Source organism: Neolamprologus brichardi, chromosome 12, assembly GCF_056152115.1.
Source record: "Neolamprologus brichardi isolate AB-2024 chromosome 12, ASM5615211v1, whole genome shotgun sequence".
Lineage (NCBI taxonomy): Eukaryota > Metazoa > Chordata > Actinopteri > Cichliformes > Cichlidae > Neolamprologus > Neolamprologus brichardi.
Genome location: NC_142115.1, coordinates 32,339,741 through 32,359,882, shown reverse-complemented (window position 1 = coordinate 32,359,882; position 20,142 = coordinate 32,339,741). Strand labels below are relative to the sequence as shown.

The following is a 20,142-nucleotide window of genomic DNA, read 5'->3' as shown; positions in this document are numbered from 1 at the left end:
GTTTTGATTTTGACAGAGAGGAGGGCTGGGTAGCCGTAGTTTTTGTTGACCGCTGCACAACATGTTTCGTCTTGTTACATTAGAGCCTGTGACGTTGTAAGAGTCCAAATCTTGAGATGACATTACTCTGTAAACACTTTAATAAACAAGCAAACAATTCCACCTCTCGCATTATTGCTAAAGTTGACAGCGCGTCAGGCAAATAGGCGGGCTCCATCCCCGGGCTCTAGCGACTGTGGAAGTCGCTACAATGAGTGAACCGTCAGCTCGTTCAAACACACGTTAAAGTCCGTTTGGCTCAACACCACCGAACAGAGGCAGCAATATGACATAATTAACATTAACAGTGCAGTGAATCCTGCTTGTGCCGTGATATTCAGGACTGCAAACCGAGCAGCATCACTGACTTTCAGCCTGTTGTGTTTGTGGATATATGACTGATTTTAATTATCCACAAAATCATCAGATTCTCTGTAAGATTAAGGTCGACTATCTAACGGCGTATAAAGTAAAGACTTTAAAACAAAGTAAACGCTGAAAGTACAAACATCGCTAATGTCACATAACTTTGCCGGCATGTGGCCAACAGTAATGTTTTAATGCTCCTCGTTATTAAACATTTGCACATAAATAAGTGACATAATATTCAGAACTTACTTTTGGAAGTTTACTCTTTGGCCGCTCTGCTTCCACTTCGTTGAAGTGTCTCCCAGTCCCAGTGCACTTGTTAGCATGTTTTGGTCAACTGGTCCGTCCGGTTATTGTCTCCCCAGAAACATTTCCGTTGTGTTTTTTCCTATTTCCGTTGTGTTGTGTGTGCTTTTGCAGCGCTTTTCTTTTTGCAAGTGTTTTTCTTTTTGCAGCGCTTTTTCTTTTTGCAAGTGTTTTTCTTTTTGCAGCGCTTTTTGTTTTTGCAAGTGTTTTTCTTTTTGCAGCGCTTTTTCTTTTTGCAAGTGTTTTTCTTTTTGCAGCGCTTTTTCTTTTTGCAAGTGTTTTTCTTTTTGCAGCGCTTTTTCTTTTTGCAAGTGTTTTTCTTTTTGCAAGTGTTTTTCTTTTTGCAGCGCTTTTTCTTTTTGCAAGTGTTTTTCTTTTTGCAGCGCTTTTTCTTTTTGCAAGTGTTTTTCTTTTTGCAGCGCTTTTTCTTTTTGCAAGTGTTTTTCTTTTTGCAGCGCTTTTGGCCTCTCAGGGCCACCGTAGAAAGTGTCTCTGTGAGTGCAGATGTAAGTCATGTCTTCAGGGTCATAGAAGGACACCTCCCCCCTGTCATAGTCCAGCTGGACTCTGATCCTCTGGAGACTCTTCTTCACTGTCACAGTCCGACCATCACCATTAGTGTATTTTCCACTGTCATGTTTTAAACACCAGATTCCATTTTTTGGTGAAGCAAAACACTTTCCCTTCCTGTCAACTGACTCTTTAGCTAAACCTATAATCCAGACAGGATGGTCTCCCACCTGCACCTCCCAGCTGTGTTTCCCTGAGCTGAAGCCCTCAGAGCCAAAAACAGTGAGATACTCAGTGTTTCTCTCTGGATTATCAGGAAGCTGCTGCTTTGTGTCTCCACGTCTCACACTGGTCAGATCATCAGACAGATAGAGACAGCCACTTGCAGTGTTTGGGTCCAGAATGACAGGACTGAAGTGGACCTTCTCCTTCATCTTCTCCCACACTCTGAAGGACAGGTTGCCCAGGTGTTTGGCCACATCTATCAGTGCTCCTGAGACCAGCTGTGGATCTGACACTGAGCTCTGGGCTCTGGCTCTGCTCTGAGTGTCTTTATAACTGCTGAGGAATGGCACGCTGTGTTTCTGCAGCTCTTCTTCAACAGCAGAGATGCTGTCTGACAGAGAGGAGATCTGCTCCTCAATCATCTTCATCTCTCTGCTGATAGTCCCCCCCTTCTGCTCCTCTTCCTCCCTCAGAGCTGCCAGTCTGGACTCCTCTTCCTCTTTCAGGAACTGCTGGAGCTTCTTGAACTCTGCTCTGATCTGCCTCTCTGTGGACAACAGCTGCTTCTTCATGTGTTCCCTCATTTCATTGTATGTTTCCTCCACTTGTTTGTATTTGTTCCTCTTGTCCTGCAGAGACTTTAAGTCAGATTTCAGCTGCTCCTTCAGGTCACTGACTGCTTCTTCTACAGGAACCACTTTGTGACTCTGGTGGAGAGAAAACTCACACACAGGACACACAGTTCTGTGCTCGTCCACACAGAACAGTTTAGGCTCTTCCTCATGTTTACTGCACACCACTGTTAATTTCTTCTCTCCCTTTTCTGTCTCAGATGATCCAGATTTCTGTCTCCCAGCAAATGAATCAGCAAGTTCTTTCAGAGCAAAGTTCACAAGAGGATTATCCTTTGAAGATTTTCTTTTACAAATGGGACAGTTTTTGTTTTTAGTTTGTTCCCAGAATTTCTGCAGGCAGCTTGAACAGAAGCTGTGGTTGCAACTCAGAGACACAGGATCTCTGAAAGTCTCTGAACACACATGGCAGCTCAGGAATTTTTCAACAAGTCCGAGTTTCTCAGCCATTTGATCTTTAAGTATTTTTAACTCACCAAATTAGTGTCTCTTGAACTTTCTGATTAAAATCCTCCAAACGTGTGTTTTTCATCAGAGATCTGACTCCCTGTAATGGCGTCTCAGCTCTGTTTAAAAGTGTCGAAATTTACTTTCATTTTCACGAATCACAGTGACGTGGTAAGCTGAAATGTGCATATAATATTTGTATTCGCTAGAGGGCGCTGTCACAGTAATTCAGACAGTTTCCAGGTTGTGCTTCACAAAAAAAACAAGAGTGAAAATTGAAAAGTCGTTGACTTCTCTAAGTGTTTTTTAAAAAAACTAAACAGATATTTCAATAAGGAGAAGGAACTGAAGATGATTTATTATATAAGAATTCAGCTATGCTATGTTGTGATTAGACTACGACGGCCCGTCAGGATGAAAGCAGGATGAAATCCCAGCTGTGACAGGAACCAGGGCCGGTGTCTTTTGTCGTCTGTGTGCTGCTGTGATGAAATGAGTCATGCTAGATACGTTTATAAAAATGTACATGATTGAAACTGATGAGTCTAATGTGTTGTTAGAGGGAGAATTCACTAACTTTGAAGCAGAGTTGAGTTCAGACATTTAGCATGAACCAAACTGCTCTGGTAAGTTTGTATTGATGCACATTCATTTTAGTGCTGTGCCTTGTTATACCTCAGCAACATGTTAGAATAACTGCTGTGATGTTTATAGTCAAAGGAAGAAGCTATGGTACAGACCCTTAGTACCATCATCACTTTTCTGCCCCTTATCTGGTTACATAAACAAATTTAAAAAATATGAATAAAGTATAAAAAGTGTCACAAAGACTATGGCTCAGGACAGACTGACTAAACAAATACTTTGTTTGCTTCTCCAACATGTCAGCAGGTCTGTGCTCAGGACTGAAAAACAAGATTCAGTCTGCAAAGAGGAGAAATAAAGTTTTATTAGTTTTTAATTAATAATCTACCTTCTTGCTCTCTTAATAATCTTACTGACTTTAAATTTCCAAACGCATAACAAATGATGTATTTAGAGCCAAAGTTTATGGAAATACTAAAGAAAAAAATGTTTTATTTGTGTATTTGCAGTTTTTAGAGATGAACTGACAAAAGTGTTTTTGCTTTACTTATTGAGTAACGGCATAACTAACATGTAATGAGTCATATATAATAAAAATGTGAGAAAGTGGAAATAAAATGTTGGAAAAATATTTTTACCAGAGAAGAAAATATGAACTTTGTCTTGTGAGTAAATATAATATACAAATAAATACCAATATTATAAAGTTGGACCTTCATCAAACATCTCTGCAGCTTTAAATTTACTGTTAAACAACATAAGTTAGAGTTTATAAAGATGCAGATCAGGTGTGAGAATGTAAACTTTATCCATGATTACATTTGATTTCTGCCTGGTAATGTTTCACACTGAGGATCAGACCAAAGTGAGAATTAGTGACTCCATCAAAACAAACTGCACAAGTCTTCTCTGATATGCAGTTTAAGAGAGTTGAGGTTAAATGTGAATGCAGGTCTGAAAATAAAAATAAAAATTTTGAATGTAGTTGCTTAAAATAAACTGAATTTTATAAAATCTGATTATGATTATTTCAAGAAAACAGCTTCAGCACAACAAGAATATTTACAAACCAACAGAAGCAAATAATCTTTTATTCTAAGGAGTCAGTTAAATATAAAAAGAACAATGAAAGTGAGTTTCCATGTTAAATAAAACTAAACTAATGACTGAATGTGTCTAAAAAGCTGATTTTCAGTCAAACACAACAACATTTAAATATGTAAAAACAATGAAACTAAAAAGTTTCAATCGCCTCAGCCAATCAATTAGAACCGCTAAAAGTCCAATAAAGATCTATTAAAATCCAAAAGCTGGCAGCGTCCTCACACGTCCTCTCCACTACCTCGCTCCTGTGAGCCCCAATGGGCAGAGCTCTTAACTGTACTTGACACGCGTGACTAGTATCTGGCCGTCCAACGATGTATGATGCGATACTATCGCGTCACCTCTTCACTCTTCGCCGATGGTGTTTATTTCCGTTTTCGTCTCCAGTTGGACTTCCGCCAGGCACTCTTATTGGTCTGTTTGTGGCGCGAATGCGAACTGTGATTTGTCAAACGCGCAATCCTTCCAGGGCATGAACTCTCACAGGTGTGTGATAGGGGAGGTGAGGAGTCTCCCGGAAACAAGTCAACAAATGTCACAATAAAAGCATGCAATAAAACTGCAAGAGTACCACCCTACACATTATTAAAAGATTAAAAATAATAAAATACAGCTACTCATGCAAAATAAGACGACATTTAAAACACCACTCTTTCCCAGGATGACAAAATGATATTTACTTTTAAAGGCCTGCGGTTTTAGGCTGAAGTCAGCGTTTTCTTCTCTGCACAAATGAGCAAAATTCAAATTTCAAGGGGCTCAAATTAATAAATACTGATTACCTGTCCAGTCATACACATAAACTACATGAAGTGTTGTCCTCTTAATTTGAGCATGAACTCTGCTGCCTTCCTGTCATTTAGTCAGATAAAGCATCACTGAACTCTGAACGTCTGCTGTCTGCTATCTCCAGTCACTGCCTGAGCCGCACGGACATCAGTGAGACGGCCTCTCTTCACAGGGTGTCTTTCCAAACTTACTCCATCATTTCTCTTCAGGTGGCTGTTTCTAGTTTCCCTTTGTCTCTTTTTATCACTTTAGATTTCTTCCTCTATGTCTCTGTTTTTTCTGATTATTGTGGTGTTATTTATAAAATTATAATTCAGTATGAAATTCTGTTTTTGAAGAAATATCAGACTGTAGCCAGGAGTTTATATTTTTTATTGATAGAAAACTCAAGAGATCAATAAACTCATGATTTTGACATTTTATCATATTTGCAATACCTGCATTAAAAAAAAAAGAAGAGGAAATCCACAGTTAACACAACAAAATCCTGAATGTGCTGATGTGTTGTTTCACATCTGGAATATGAAGTGGGAGTTTCCAGAAACACACTGGGACAAACAACAGCTCCAACTGTACAAATTTTACAGATTTATGAAATAAATGTTGCTGTTCAGCCATCAATGTGCATCCACAGTTAGGTAACTCTGCTTCCCAGTGTTACATTTATGTTGTATTAAAACAGAGACAAATAGAAATCCAGATTTTCTTTGTATGAAGAAAACAGAAAAATATACAGAAGATTTTGAGACAGTAATCTGCACTGATGTACAGCAGAATAAATTTTGCATTAAAGTCCACAATTGGATTCGTTTTGCACAGTAACACATAGTGCGTTATTACAATAACAAGAAAAAATAACACAATTTCCCGAATGCTTTAAAACAGAGATTAGAGTCTAATAAAAGAATATTTTAGTGTTCTGTTAAAGCACTGCTATAATTGGGAGACACTGACTTTGGTAAATGATATCAAAATATCATAAAATATCATCTTAGTTACAGATATTTATCTGAATCATCATATGTTTGGAAATATTTAAATGTTTAAAAATAATTTGATGAAAAAGTAAGAGATTTTAAACAGAGAGGGGCAAATACCAAAATCAAAGAAAGTGACATTGATATCAGCTACCAGGATCATTGTTATCAATCTCATATTAACTGGATGATATTTGAAACAACTGTTAAATAATATTGCATAGTCTCAAAAACCACAAACTACATTCATGACTTTGTTTAATATAAAATATTATAATGTATAATAATTTTAGACCTCCTCCAAGTTTTCAATCAAATCTCAGTCTGACACATTTTGATATCAGATGTTTTTCGACTTCCATCCCCTCCAAAACTGAAATATGGGAAGAGTTTCTCAGTGAAAGTGTCTCTGTGGGTGCAGATCAGAGTCATGTCTTCAGGGTCATAGAAGGACACCTCCCCCCTGTCATAGTCCAGCTGGACTCTGATCCTCTGGAGACTCTTCTTCAGTGTGAGAGTTTGACCGTCACGGTTAAAGTATATTCCACTACAATATAATAAACACCAGAATCCACAGTCTGGTGAGCCAAAAGACATCCCCTTCCTGTCAAGTGACTCTTTAGCTAAACCTACAAAATAGCTAGGATGGTCTCCCACCTCCACCTCCCAGCTGTGTTTCCCTGAGCTGAAACTCTCATAACCAAAAACAGTTATGTAATAAGTGTTTCTCTCTGGATTATCAGGAAGCTGCTGTTTTGTGTCTCCAAGTCTCACACTGGTCAGATCATCAGACAAACAGAGACAGGCATTTGCAGTGTTTGGGTCCAGAATGACAGGACTGAAGTGGACCTTCTCCTTCATCTTCTCCCACACTCTGAAGGACAGGTTGCCCAGGTGTTTGGCCACATCTATCAGTGCTCCTGAGACCAGCTGTGGATCTGACACTGAGCTCTGGGCTCTGGCTCTGCTCTGAGTGTCTTTATAACTGCTGAGGAATGGCACGCTGTGTTTCTGCAGCTCTTCTTCAACAGCAGAGATGCTGTCTGACAGAGAGGAGATCTGCTCCTCAATCATCTTCATCTCTCTGCTGATAGTCCTCCCCTTCTGCTCCTCTTCCTCCCTCAGAGCTGCCAGTCTGGACTCCTCTTCCTCTTTCAGGAACTGCTGGAGCTTCTTGAACTCTGCTCTGATCTGCCTCTCTGTGGACAACAGCTGCTTCTTCACGTGTTCCCTCATTTCATTGTATGTTTCCTCCACTTGTTTGTGTTTGTTCCTCTTGTCCTGCAGAGACTTTAAGTCAGATTTCAGCTGCTCCTTCAGGTCACTGACTGCTTCTTCTACAGGAACCACTCTGTGACTCTGGTGGAGAGAAAACTCACACACGGTACACACAGCTCTCTGCTCGTCCACACAGAACAGTTTAGATTCTTTTTGGTGTTGATTGCAAGACATTTCCACCATCTTCTTTTCTTTTACTCTCTCGGATAATCGAGCTGTATTTATCCCATCATACTTATCAGCCACTTTGTTCTGATCAAAGTTGGTCAGATGGGTAAGAGAGTGCATTTGATCTTCCATGTGGTTTGAGGGTCTCCTTTTACAAATAGGACAGATTTTGTTTTTGACTTGTTCTCAAAATTGTTGCGGGCAGCTTGAATAGAATCTGTGGTTACAGATCAGAGACACAGCATCTTTGAAAATCTAAGAACAGAAAGTGGATTAAAGTGCATAAGAAAATAAGTCTTTTTCTGCATTTTCTCTGTTTTCAAATGAGAAACTCACCAAATCAAAATTCCTCACAGTTTTCCTCCTACTGTCCACCACGTAAGTACAGACTGGTAACAGACACCAAACCCTGTAATGACTACTTGGTTTCAACAGTCACTTCAAATTTCATCTAAATCATTCATTGGTTGATTATTAACTGCATTGTGCTAGCTTTTACTACCCTTATGGAGAATGGGATCTGTCCTGAAACAACCATAAACTAACCTACTGACTCAAAACTCTCGAGAATCTTTTATTGGGGATAAAATTATTACTTTTTTAGTTTAAGTTATTTGTGTTTTCCAAGCAAATGTCAAACATTTGTTTACATTATAAATCTCCCCTTTTATTTTAGATTGCAGCTCTTTCTTTGGATGTTGCTTCACAGCTTTTATTGTCCTCCTGTTGCAGCCTTGATGTCAACAGTTATTACCTTGTGTATTCTTATAGACAAAGGAGTTCTTCATACTTCCCTGTGGTTTATGATTTTATTTTATTTTTTTGCAATAAGTCATTGTATAGGCTCAGTTCCAAAAAAGGCCAAATTTCAATGTACAAACTTTTTTTAAACTTACATTTATTTTTAAAAACAAATATTTTTATTTTTTAAACAGATTTTAAAATTGGAGGTTTTTGCATCTTTTGCCTCCAAATATGAAAATAATGGAAGTGTTTCTTTAAATGCAGGTCTGAGCCCTGTTTTCAATTGATATTTGTCCTTTTATGTTCACAGACACATCAAACTGGAGCCAGGCTTCTCAGTTTTTTCCCATCTGACATATGAAGTGAGAGTTTAAAGAAACAGCAGCTCCAACCGAACAAATGTTTAAGGATTACTAAAGTAATGTTAGTACTGAATCATTATAACAGACATCCATCAAGATTCTAGATGGTTAATCAGAAGAAAATCACTTATCATTAAAAAAATAAAAGATTAAAAAAAAATAAAGGTTGATTAGCTTCCACTTGGATTTAACCCCACCAGCATGGACCTCTCTGTATGGTATTTGCATATTCTCCATGTCCAGAGTCTCTCGTCCCATAACAGCTCAGATAGGCAGCAGTCCCCACCATCCGCCCACATGGATACATGGAAGAAAACGGATGGATGTTCTGAGATTTTAAAAACCACAGAAAACAAATATTTGTGAAAGTGAGATTTTATTACATTTTTTCTAATCTGTTGGATTCCATTGCTAACTCCAGTATTAGTACTCATTAACTGATTACACTTAAATGTAACCTGATGCCTTTCAGTGCATGTGTAGCTGAAGAGCCCTAATTTTTTAAATTATTATTAGAAAACTGATATAGAGCTTGAGCACTGTTCATCAGATACATTACATTGCCATGTTTGTTTCCACCAACTCTAGATTTGCCCAGAATTTTTTAAAGAGAAACACAAAAACATCATAAAAACATTTATTGACTGAGAAAATCAGCGATCTCTGATTCTCTTTTTTCAAATGAAACCTTGCCTTGAACTCTCTGCCAAGGAAACACAGTTCAGTAACAGATGCCAAGCCCTGCATTGGTTTCAAAATACTCTACTTGATACTCAGATTTCATGTGGATTTTTTATCAGTTAGTTATTAACTGGATTCTGCTGTCTTATGTTACCTTTAGGCAGAACAGGATGCAGCTGAAACATGTATCATGGACTTCAAACCCTGGAGATTTTGCTTGACTATCATTTGATCAAATTATTTTTACTTCATAAGCCATTTGTGTTTTTCAAGCTCACTGTCAAACATGAGCTTCATTTATGTCATAAATCTCCCCTTTGACTTTGCTTTATGGTTCCTTCTTTGGACTTTGCTTCACAGCTTTTATTGTCCTCAGCTTTGATCTCAACATGTATTACATTGTGTATTGTAAGAGAACCAGGGATTTCTCATGTACTTCACTGTGGTTTATGACTTTATTTTGATTCATTTTTTACAATGAATGTTTGTATGGTGGTGGCGATTTTACTACATTGCTGTTTGTTCATGTCTGTACAGTAGTACAGAAATGTAGTAGCAGCTTAATAACCTCCTGACTAAAATGTGAGGAGTAAATGCTAAAATCACCCCCAACAACCTCAAGCGCTTTTTTTTAGTATATGCAGGACTATATTGTGAAAATCAGTATAAATATTGTTTACATTAAAGACTTTTTGTTGAAATTTATTTTGTGGATCTATTTTACAAATTTGGAGAATGAAAAAAATACATTAAATATTTAGCATCTCATTTTATTCTTTGTGGTTATGAGGATCATTATTTTGCATGCTGTTCTATGGGTTTCTTATGTACATAGCTGAGAGGAGATGAGACACATTCGCTGCTGTTTCACTGACCCTGCATGTTAATGCTGCGCAACATGTAACTGCACAATAACTTTGGTGTCAGATCAAACAGACAAGCCGGTCAGTCAAGTTTTTTTAAGCTTGGAATAAAACAAAACAGCATCCATTCAGATGAAATAGCACAAATACCTTTAATGAATCCCACAAAACAAAAACAATTTTGATTGTACTAACAAAACCAAATAAATATATACAGAATGCAGTAGAGCCAGTGCTGATATACGTATTAAACAGACAACAGATGAATTAGTATTTGGTCCATTTACACAGTAGCACATTATATTGTATTTAAAAAGCTGTCTTGAAATGAGCCCCCCATTATGTTACAGCTGGCTTGAAATTGAATTGAACTCAATTATTTTAATTTAGCCACATTGGAGGGTTTTCGTGCATGAATGATCTGTTTAAGGTCATCACAAACCAGCTCAATCTGATTTATTTCTGCACTCTGACTAGGATACTCCAAAACCTTCCTTTTATTCACTTATTCATTTATTATTTGCATCATTTAAAGGTGGACTTGCTTGTTTTGTATCCTTCTGCATAATCCAAGTGAATTTAAATTTCAGAGCACTGATGGCCGGACATTTTCCATCGGGATTCTGAATTTCCAGGATTTAAATAGTAGATAGCTAAATTCATGGTTTCACTAATTACAGCAAGTTGTCCAGATCCTGAAGCAGAAAAGTACCCTCTATCCCTCTATGACTCTTAATATGATATATGTTTTACGAAATGCCGTTAATTTTATGGCAGATACAAAGGAATGTGAACCTTCCAAGAAGTTCAACTTTATCTCATCAGTCAACAGAATTTTTTCTTAAAAACACACAGCAAGATGTATTTTGGGAAATGTGAGATGAGCTTTTGTGTTTGTTTTGGTCAGCAGCAGTTTTCACTTTGAAAGTCTCCTATAGATGCCATTTTTTAACCCAGTCTCTTTCTTATTGTTGAATCATGAACTCTGATATTAACTGAGGTAAGTGGAGTCTGCGATTCTTTGTTTTGGATTCTTTTGTGATCTCCTGGAGTAATTTTGGTAGGCTGGCCACGACTGGGAAAGTTCACCACTGTTGTAAGTTTTCTCCATTTGTGGATATTGGCTCACAGCCTGGTTCACTGGGGTCAAAGGTCTCATAATAGGCTTTAGAACTCCTTCCAGACTGACAGATGTCAGTGAGTTTGTTTCTCATCTCTTCTTGAGGATCTTTATATTTTGGCATGAAGTTTAATGAACCATTAAATCACTGTTAATGGTTGGTTCATTCTTCATAATAGATTAAATGTATTTTAATCAAAAGTATCAATAAATGTTAAATGTCAGAAACAAAACAAAGTAAGATGAAGGTTTTCAACAGCTTTCTTCTTCATGAAACCAATTTGTTTGAACTTGGTATTTCCCTTCTTGGATAAAGAAGAATTACATTCATGATTTGCGGCATTATTCCATCCTTTTTGAAAATCTTGTTTACATTTTAAAAATAAATATAACCAACATTTACCAACAGTTTACAAAATAAACAGATATAATAATCACCACAAATTAAATATCAAACCAAAACAGAAACACTCCCCTCAACTTTACAATGAAATGTTAGTTGGACAAATTTTGATATCAGAGGTTTTGGCATCTCCTTTTCCCCCCACATTAAAATACGGGAAGAGTTTCTCAGTGAAAGTGTCTCTGTGAGTGCAGATCAGAGTCATGTCTTCAGGGTCATAGAAGGACACCTCCCCCCTGTCATAGTCCAGCTGGACTCTGGTCCTCTGGAGACTCTTCTTCACTTGTAGAGGCTGACCATCACCATTAGTGTATTCTCCACTGTGATGTGTTAAACGCCAGATTCCATATTTTGGTGAAACAGATGACTCATTTTTGTCAACTGACTATTTAACTAAACCCACAATCCACAAAGGATGGTCTCCCACCTCCACGTCCCAGCTGTGTTTCCCTGAGCTGAAGCCCTCAGATCCAAAAACAGTGACATACTTATTGTTTCTCTCTGGATTATCAGGAAGCTGCTGCTTTGTGTCTTGACGTCTCACACTGGTCAGATCATCAGACAGATAGAGACAGCAGTTTGCAGTGTTTGGGTCCAGAATGACAGGACTGAAGTGGACCTTCTCCTTCATCTTCTCCCACACTCTGAAGGACAGGTTGCCCAGGTGTTTGGCCACATCTATCAGTGCTCCTGAGACCAGCTGTGGATCTGACACTGAGCTCTGGGCTCTGGCTCTGCTCTGAGTGTCTTTATAACTGCTGAGGAATGGCACGCTGTGTTTCTGCAGCTCTTCTTCAACAGCAGAGATGCTGTCTGACAGAGAGGAGATCTGCTCCTCAATCATCTTCATCTCTCTGCTGATAGTCCTCCCCTTCTGCTCCTCTTCCTCCCTCAGAGCTGCCAGTCTGGACTCCTCTTCCTCTTTCAGGAACTGCTGGAGCTTGTTGAACTCTGCTCTGATCTGCCTCTCTGTGGACAACAGCTGCTTCTTCATGTGTTCCCTCATTTCATTGTATGTTTCCTCCACTTGTTTGTATTTATTCCTCTTGTCCTGCAGAGACTTTAAGTCAGATTTCAGCTGCTCCTTCAGGTCACTGACTGCTTCTTCTACAGGAACCACTTTGTGACTCTGGTGGAGAGAAAACTCACACACAGGACACACAGCTCTGTCTTCATCCTCACAGTACCAGTAAGGGACGTCTGGATGTTTATCACACACTAACTCCTCCTTCTCTTCCTCCTTTTGTTCAGGTGAGCTCTCACTGTGTCTCTTAGCAAAGGAGTCAGCAAGTTCTTTGAGAGAAACGTTTATCGATTGTTCATCCTTTAAAGATTTTGTTTTACAAATGGGACAGTTTTTGTTTTTAGTTTGTTCCCAGAATTTCTGCAGGCAGCTTGAACAGAAGCTGTGGCTGCAGCTCAGAGACACAGGATCTCTGAAAGTCTCTGAACACACATGGCAGCTCAGGAAATTTTTCCAGAACACTTTTTGGCAGAGTGCACATAAATTTTTCTTCCTTGGCTTTCTGAAGCTGTGCAAGCTCGGCAGACAGACTGTCCTTGTCCTGTTTGAGGATCAGGATTTCACTGTCCCTCTGCTGAAGCTGCTCTTCCAGACGGTTCATCTCAAGGTCAAAGATGCTGGTCTTTTCCTGATCTGAACAAGCCTGAGCCCCTTTTTCGTTAGTGGTGCTCCTCACTTGCACTTTGCGTGACACTGACTCATCAGTGAGTTCTCCAGCTTGGATCTCATATTGGTCCAGCTTGGCACGCATCAGTGGAATTTGGACCATCAGCTGTTTGATTAGCTGTCTAGCTTCCTTTGTATCCTCTTTAAGAAGCTGATTTTCAGACAGAGTGTTTTGGAAGGCTTTCCTAACCTTAATAAGGTCATCCAGTGTACTTTTTGGCAGAGTGCACATAAATTGTGGTTTTCCTTTCTGGTTGCTCATTTTTGACATTTAAAACAAAGCTGCAGTGTTACAATAAATCAGATATTCAGATTTGACTGACGGTAGCAGAACAAAAGTTCATCTAGTGAATCGCTCGTGACTGTAGGTAAGAAACGTGCTTGTCTAGTGTGCAGTTTCAGCTGGCTGTTTAAGGACTTGAGTTGACTGTGACGTCATGGCCTGATTCTCTTGCCTTTCATGTTTGAAACAGGCCCCGCCCTCCACAACGTTCCATATTGGCTCATTGAAAATAGATCCCGCCCACAAAGAACAGGCTGCCAGAGTTTTACAATTAAATTCATATTTAGAAATAATAAAATAGAAATTATTTAAAAACATATTCATTTAAATTTATTATGATTCATCCCTCTTCATTTACCCAAAAAACATTTTCACCACTTACTCAAAAGCCCTTCTCTGTGGTAGAAAACCTTTATTTTCCACGCTCTCTTCACTTCCATCCGCCTCTATCACGTCTTTTTGCCCACTCCGAGATTATTGCCTGTGCCCCTGTTGCTTACTCATAATAAGGTAGGAAGGAGAGTATTTCAAACCAGCAGGTGACCTGATCTATTAATGTTTTCGACACACAGTTTACTTCTAACTGCGCGATTTTTAACAATGGAAAAATTATATCTTCATTTTCTTTGTTATATATTGAAATAAGCTGAACTCTCTTGTGTTTAGAAAAGAATGCAAATTTTTAAATCAACCTTAAAACCAACCACACTGATAAAAGCTATTTGCTGTTTTAATAACGTTTAATTGCCACTGTATGAGCTTATCTTGTGTTACATCCTTAAGAGAGAGACCTGCAGCTGCCTCCTTCCTTTGGCTCCTTGTTTGTCTTTATCTGAGCATCACTTTTGCCTCCACTATGAAGCCCCTCGTAGCAACATTTAACTTTCAAGGCAGATAAAAAAGTCTCAGTTTTGAGCGTAATCAGCTCTTAGTTATTCTGACCTCACCATAGCGCCATCTGTTCAACACGACGTCTGTGTGCAGACTCATGACCAAGGAATTAATTGTGGATTTTAGGAATATCGGGAAACCCTTGACCCCTTTGACACTCAAGGGGGTCAACATGGACATTGTGGAGGACTATAAATATCTCGGAGTACACATAAACAATAAATTTGACTCATTCAAAAACACCACTGCACTTTAAAGGAAGGGCCAGTGTCGTCTCTATTTTCTGAGGCGGCTGAGGTCCTTCAACATCTGTCGGACAATGATCAGAAATTTCTATGAGTCTGTTGTGGCCAGAGCTATCCTCTATGCTGTTGCATGCTGGGGCAGCAGGCTGAGCATTGCTGATGCCAACAGACTCAATAAATTGATCCGTAAGGCCAGTAATGTTGTGGGTATGGAGCTTGACTCTCTTAAGGCGGTGTCAGAGAGGTGAATGTTGTCCGAAATAAAGACAATGTTGGACAATACCTTCCACCCACTCCATGACCTGCTGGCTAGCCACAGGAGCACGTTCAGTGAGAGACTGAGATTACCAAAAAGCGCCACTGAACAACACAGGAAATCATTCCTGCCTGTGGCCATCTCCCTGTACAACTCCTCCATCTAACACACTGTAAACACTGCAATAGTTACATCCTTTTGCACATGCTCCTTCCTGCTTGGTAATGTTGCTGTCTATTTTCTGGATATTTATTTATAATCGCATCTGTCAACCCTGGATATTTATTATTTGGTGATTTGTATATATTGTGCTATTCCTTATATCTTGACATATTGTATTTCTAATCATCTATTCTGTTTTTGTTTTGGGGTTTTTTTGTTTCTGTTTTTCTTATTGTCACTGTACAAGAGCAACTGTAACCCACATCATTTCCCTAGGGATCAATAAAATATTCTGATTCTGATTGATTCTGACGTCACAGGTATTAAAACACATGAGAGAGATGCTGGTTCATCACAGCCATAAATATGTTAAAAATGAAGATGTGTTCAGGTACCAGATTTAGTGCTATATGAGGTATTTTAATAGAAGAGGCTGCGAGACAGTGTTTGGATCCACGTTTTTCCATGTTGTCTGCAAATATCAAAAGTGAGGCTCAGTGTTTGTTGTTAAACTTTAACCTTACCTATTCCCTGCAATAAAAAAAACACATTTGTTAAAAGTTCTGTTTGTTATAACAGTAAGAATAAGCTTACCTAGCTAAGCCTACAGTGAGTTTTGTAAATCGTGCCTCTGACATATGCGCTCCATACAATAATAATTAAAAAGACTGAAACTAATGAAAAAACCCTAAACTAACTAACTGCAGTAATACACATAAACTACATGCAGTGTTGTCCTCTTGATTTGAACATGAACTCTGCTGCCTTTCTGTCTTTTAGTTAAAGCATCATTAAACTCTGAACTTCTGCTGTCTTCTATCTCCAGTCTTCACAGGGTGTCTTTCCAAACTCACTCCAGCATTTCTCTTCAGGTGGCTTTTTCTACTTTCCCTTTGTCTCTTATTGCTACTTTGGATTTCTTCTGTACAATAATATTAATCCTCTAGTTCCCTGATTTTTCACATTATTGCTTTATTCTCTTGGGTGATGCAAGTGTTTCTCTAACCTCAAGAAAATGTTAAGGTGTTATCAATAAAATGACAGTTTGTATACAGTAAGAGTTAAACAATAAGAGTTAAGAGATAAAATTTCCTTTGATGTTTATAGACAAATCAAAATGCAGCCAGACTTTTTTATTGACAGAAATAATCCAGGCGATCAATGAAATCAGGTTTCTGACATTTCCATCATATTTGTTCAGCAGGTGAAAAAGACAATTAATGAGATTAAATCCTGAATGTGCTGATGTGATCTGGTGTCACGGCTGGGGCGGCAGTCGTGTGGAGGTGAGAAGGAGGATCCAAATAGCAGCCAGTGGTGGAGGTGCAAGTGAGATTTATTTACAGTGAGAAATAACCAAGAAGCGGCAGAACCGAAACATAAACCTAAACTGGGAAAACTAACACAAAAGGAGGACACAGTGCGAGGAGCAGAGAGACACGGTGAAACACAGAATAATGCTGCGTACACAGAAGATTCAAAGAGAAACACCGATGACGCAAAGAAAACAGTGTCTGTATCTGACAAAGCAATTTACACAGAACTTAGGAACAATCTAAAAAACAACGAATGAGCTTTAGTTTGTATGAATACAACTGAATAAATGTCAGACAGTCAACATTATTCTGCAATGACACATTTTAAAGAAAAACATGGCTGAATTATTATGACAACCTACACAGTTTGGTTTATTTTGCAACATAATGGAGAACATGCTATAAGAAACACATTTAAATGAAGCAAATCACTTAAATGAATCACTGACAGTTAAGTATTAAAAGCAGACATTAGAAGCACAAATTGTCACGATGCTGTTATTAGCTGATATGGATCTAAATAACTGATGAAGGTAAAGAAAGTGACATTTATCAGAGCTTGTTTATCAATATCACATCTATTTTATACTGATTAAATGCTTAAAAACAGTTTCATGAACACTTAATGACTTTAAACATCTTCAAACTGAATTTGCAACAAAACAAAACAAAATTACATTTATGATTTTGTTTTACTCTGTGTTTTGAAAATAATTTTTATCTTATTGTATAAATTGCTTCAGGTGCTAAATTTTTCTTTTTGAAATTTCTCACATGAAAAATAACAACAGGAGTTGCCAAAATTGAAAACCAAACAACCACAAAACAAGCTGTAACAAATAACGAGAAAGCTTGAAACAAGAGAAAAGAAAAAAGAATTCACAGAGACGTCGTTGCAGTTTTCAGAGAAATCGCAGTCTCACAGATTTTGATATCAGAGGTTTTGGCGTCTCCTGCCTCTCCAATGTTAAAAAATGGGAAGAGTTTCTCAGTGAAAGTGTCTCTGTGAGTGTAGATGTAAGTCATGTCTTCAGGGTCATAGAAGGACACCTCCCCCCTGTCATAGTCCAGCTGGACTCTGATCCTCTGGAGACTCTTCTTCACTGTCACAGTCTGACCAACAACATTAATGTATTTTCCACTCTCGTGATTTAAACACCAGATTCCATATTTTGGTGAAAGAAAATTCTCTCCCTTCCTGTCAACTGACTCTTTAACTAAACCCAAATCCCACTCAGGATGGTCTCCCACCTCCACCTCCCAGCTGTGTTTCCCTGAGCTGAAGCCCTCAGAGCCAAAAACAGTGACACTATAAGTGTTTCTCTCTGGATTATCAGGAAGCTTCTGATTTGTGTCTCCACGTCTCACACTGGTCAGATCATCAGACAGAAGACAGTTTTATATGATCCAACATTTGATGCATTAATTCTGAAATTGCATTGTGAAACTTAATTTGAAAATAAAAGGATCTGAGCTACATTTGTAATTTCATTTGGAAAGTGCTAAAAATTTTATTCCTGCATTTCTCACATAAAAAAGTTCTACAAAACAAGTTGTAACAAAAGAAAGAAAACATGAGAGAAGAGAAAAAATTCACCAAGACCTCACTGAAAAGACCTCTCTAAAGAAGTCCAAATGCTTTTCATTCCAAGCTCTGTAGACCTCACTGAAGTTTTCAAAGAAATCTCAGTCTGACAGATTTTGATATCAGAGGTTTTGGCATCTCCTGCCTTTCCAATATCAAAATATGGGAAGAGTTTCTCAGTGAAAGTGTCTCTGTGAGTGTAGATCAGAGTCATGTCTTCAGGGTCATAGAAGGACACCTCCCCCCTGTCATAGTCCAGCTGGACTCTGATCCTCTGGAGACTCTTCTTCACTGTCACAGTCTGACCAACACCATTAGTGTATTTTCCACTGCGATGCTTTAAACACCAGATTCCATATTTTGGTGAAGCAGAACACTCTCCCTTCCTGTCAACTGACTCTTTAACTAAACCCAGATTCCAGACAGGATGGTCTCCCACCTCCACCTCCCAGCTGTGTTTCCCTGAGCTGAAGCCTTCAGAGCCAAAAACAGCAGGATACTTAGTGTTTCTCTCTGGATTATCAGGAAGCTGCTGCTCTGTGTCTCCACGTCTCACACTGGTCAGATCATCAGACAGATAGAGACAGTCACTTGCAGTGTTTGGGTCCAGAATGACAGGACTGAAGTGGACCTTCTCCTTCATCTTCTCCCACACTCTGAAGGACAGGTTGCCCAGGTGTTTGGCCACATCTATCAGTGCTCCTGAGACCAGCTGTGGATCTGACACTGAGCTCTGGGCTCTGGCTCTGCTCTGAGTGTCTTTATAACTGCTGAGGAATGGCACGCTGTGTTTCTGCAGCTCTTCTTCAACAGCAGAGATGCTGTCTGACAGAGAGGAGATCTGCTCCTCAATCATCTTCATCTCTCTGCTGATAGTCCTCCCTTCTGCTCCTCTTCCTCCCTCAGAGCTGCCAGTCTGGACTCCTCTTCCTCTTTCAGGAACTGCTGGAGCTTGTTGAACTCTGCTCTGATCTGCCTCTCTGTGGACAACAGCTGCTTCTTCATGTGTTCCCTCATTTCATTGTATGTTTCCTCCACTTGTTTGTATTTGTTCCTCTTGTCCTGCAGAGACTTTAAGTCAGATTTCAGCTGCTCCTTCAGGTCACTGACTGCTTCTTCTACAGGAACCACTTTGTGACTCTGGTGGAGAGAAAACTCACACACAGGACACACAGCTCTCTGCTCGTCCACACAGAACAGTTTAGACTCTTCCTCGTGTTTACTGCACACCACTGTTAATTTCTTTTCTCCCTTTCCTATCTCAGATGATCCAGATTTCTGTCTCCCAGCAAATGAATCAGCAAGTTCTTTCAGAGCAAAGTTGACCATAAGATGCTCTTTTGAAGATTTTCTTTTACAAATGGGACAGTTTTTGTTTTTAGTTTGTTCCCAGAATTTCTGCAGGCAGCTTGAACAGAAGCTGTGGTTGCAGCTCAGAGACACAGGATCTCTGAAAGTCTCTGAACACACATGGCAGCTCAGATAGTTTTCAAGAAGAGGTCTCTCAGCCATTTGATCTTTAAGTATTTTTAACTCCCCAAATTAGTGTCTCTTGAACATTCTGATTAAAATCCTCCAAACGTGTGTTCTTAGCAGAGATCTGACTCCCTGTAATGACGTCTCAGCTCTGTTTAAAAGTGTCGAAATTTACTTTCCTTTTCACGAATCACAGTGACGTGGTAAACTGAAATGTGCATATAATATTTGTATTCGCTAGAGGGCGCTGTCACAGTAATTCAGACAGTTTCCAGGTTGTGCTTCACAAAAAACACAAGAGTGAAAATTGAAAAATCATTGACTTCTCCAAGTGTTTTTTAAAAAATCTAAACAGATATTTTAATAAGGAGAAGGAACTGAAGATGATTTATTATATAAGAATTCAGCTATGCTATGTTGTGATTAGACTACGACGGCCCGTCAGGATGAAAGCAGGATGAAATGCCAGCTGTGACAGGAACCAGGGCCGGTGTCTTTTGTCCTCTGTGTGCTGCTGTGATGAAATGAGTCATGCTAGATACGTTTATAAAAATGTACATAATTGAAACTGATGAGTCTAATGTGTTGTTAGAGGGAGAATTCACTAACTTTGAAGCAGAGTTGAGTTCTGCAGGC

General features: G+C 38.9%; 2 protein-coding genes and 2 pseudogenes across 2 annotated transcripts; all 4 read right to left on the bottom strand.

Moving 5' to 3' along the window:
* Positions 1-1,166: 1,166 nt before the first annotated feature.
* On the bottom strand, positions 1,167-2,639 carry LOC148100314 (nuclear factor 7, brain-like; the record flags this gene model as incomplete). Its single annotated transcript, XM_087849637.1, has 1 exon — positions 1,167-2,639. A coding segment is annotated over exon 1 (1,365 nt), but the record flags the coding sequence as incomplete, so codon positions are not given.
* Positions 2,640-6,295: 3,656 nt separating this feature from the next.
* LOC102794030 (zinc-binding protein A33-like) lies at positions 6,296-7,576 on the bottom strand. The gene has a single exon (XM_006809597.3). The coding sequence runs from the start codon at positions 7,559-7,561 to the stop codon at positions 6,296-6,298; it is 1,266 nt and encodes a 421-aa protein (XP_006809660.3). The 5' UTR covers positions 7,562-7,576.
* A 4,105-nt stretch (positions 7,577-11,681) lies between these two features.
* LOC118456005 (E3 ubiquitin-protein ligase TRIM35-like) lies at positions 11,682-13,554 on the bottom strand (annotated as a pseudogene).
* Positions 13,555-17,324: 3,770 nt separating this feature from the next.
* LOC148100313 (E3 ubiquitin-protein ligase TRIM35-like) lies at positions 17,325-19,542 on the bottom strand (annotated as a pseudogene).
* Between the last annotated feature and the right edge of the window lie 600 nt (positions 19,543-20,142).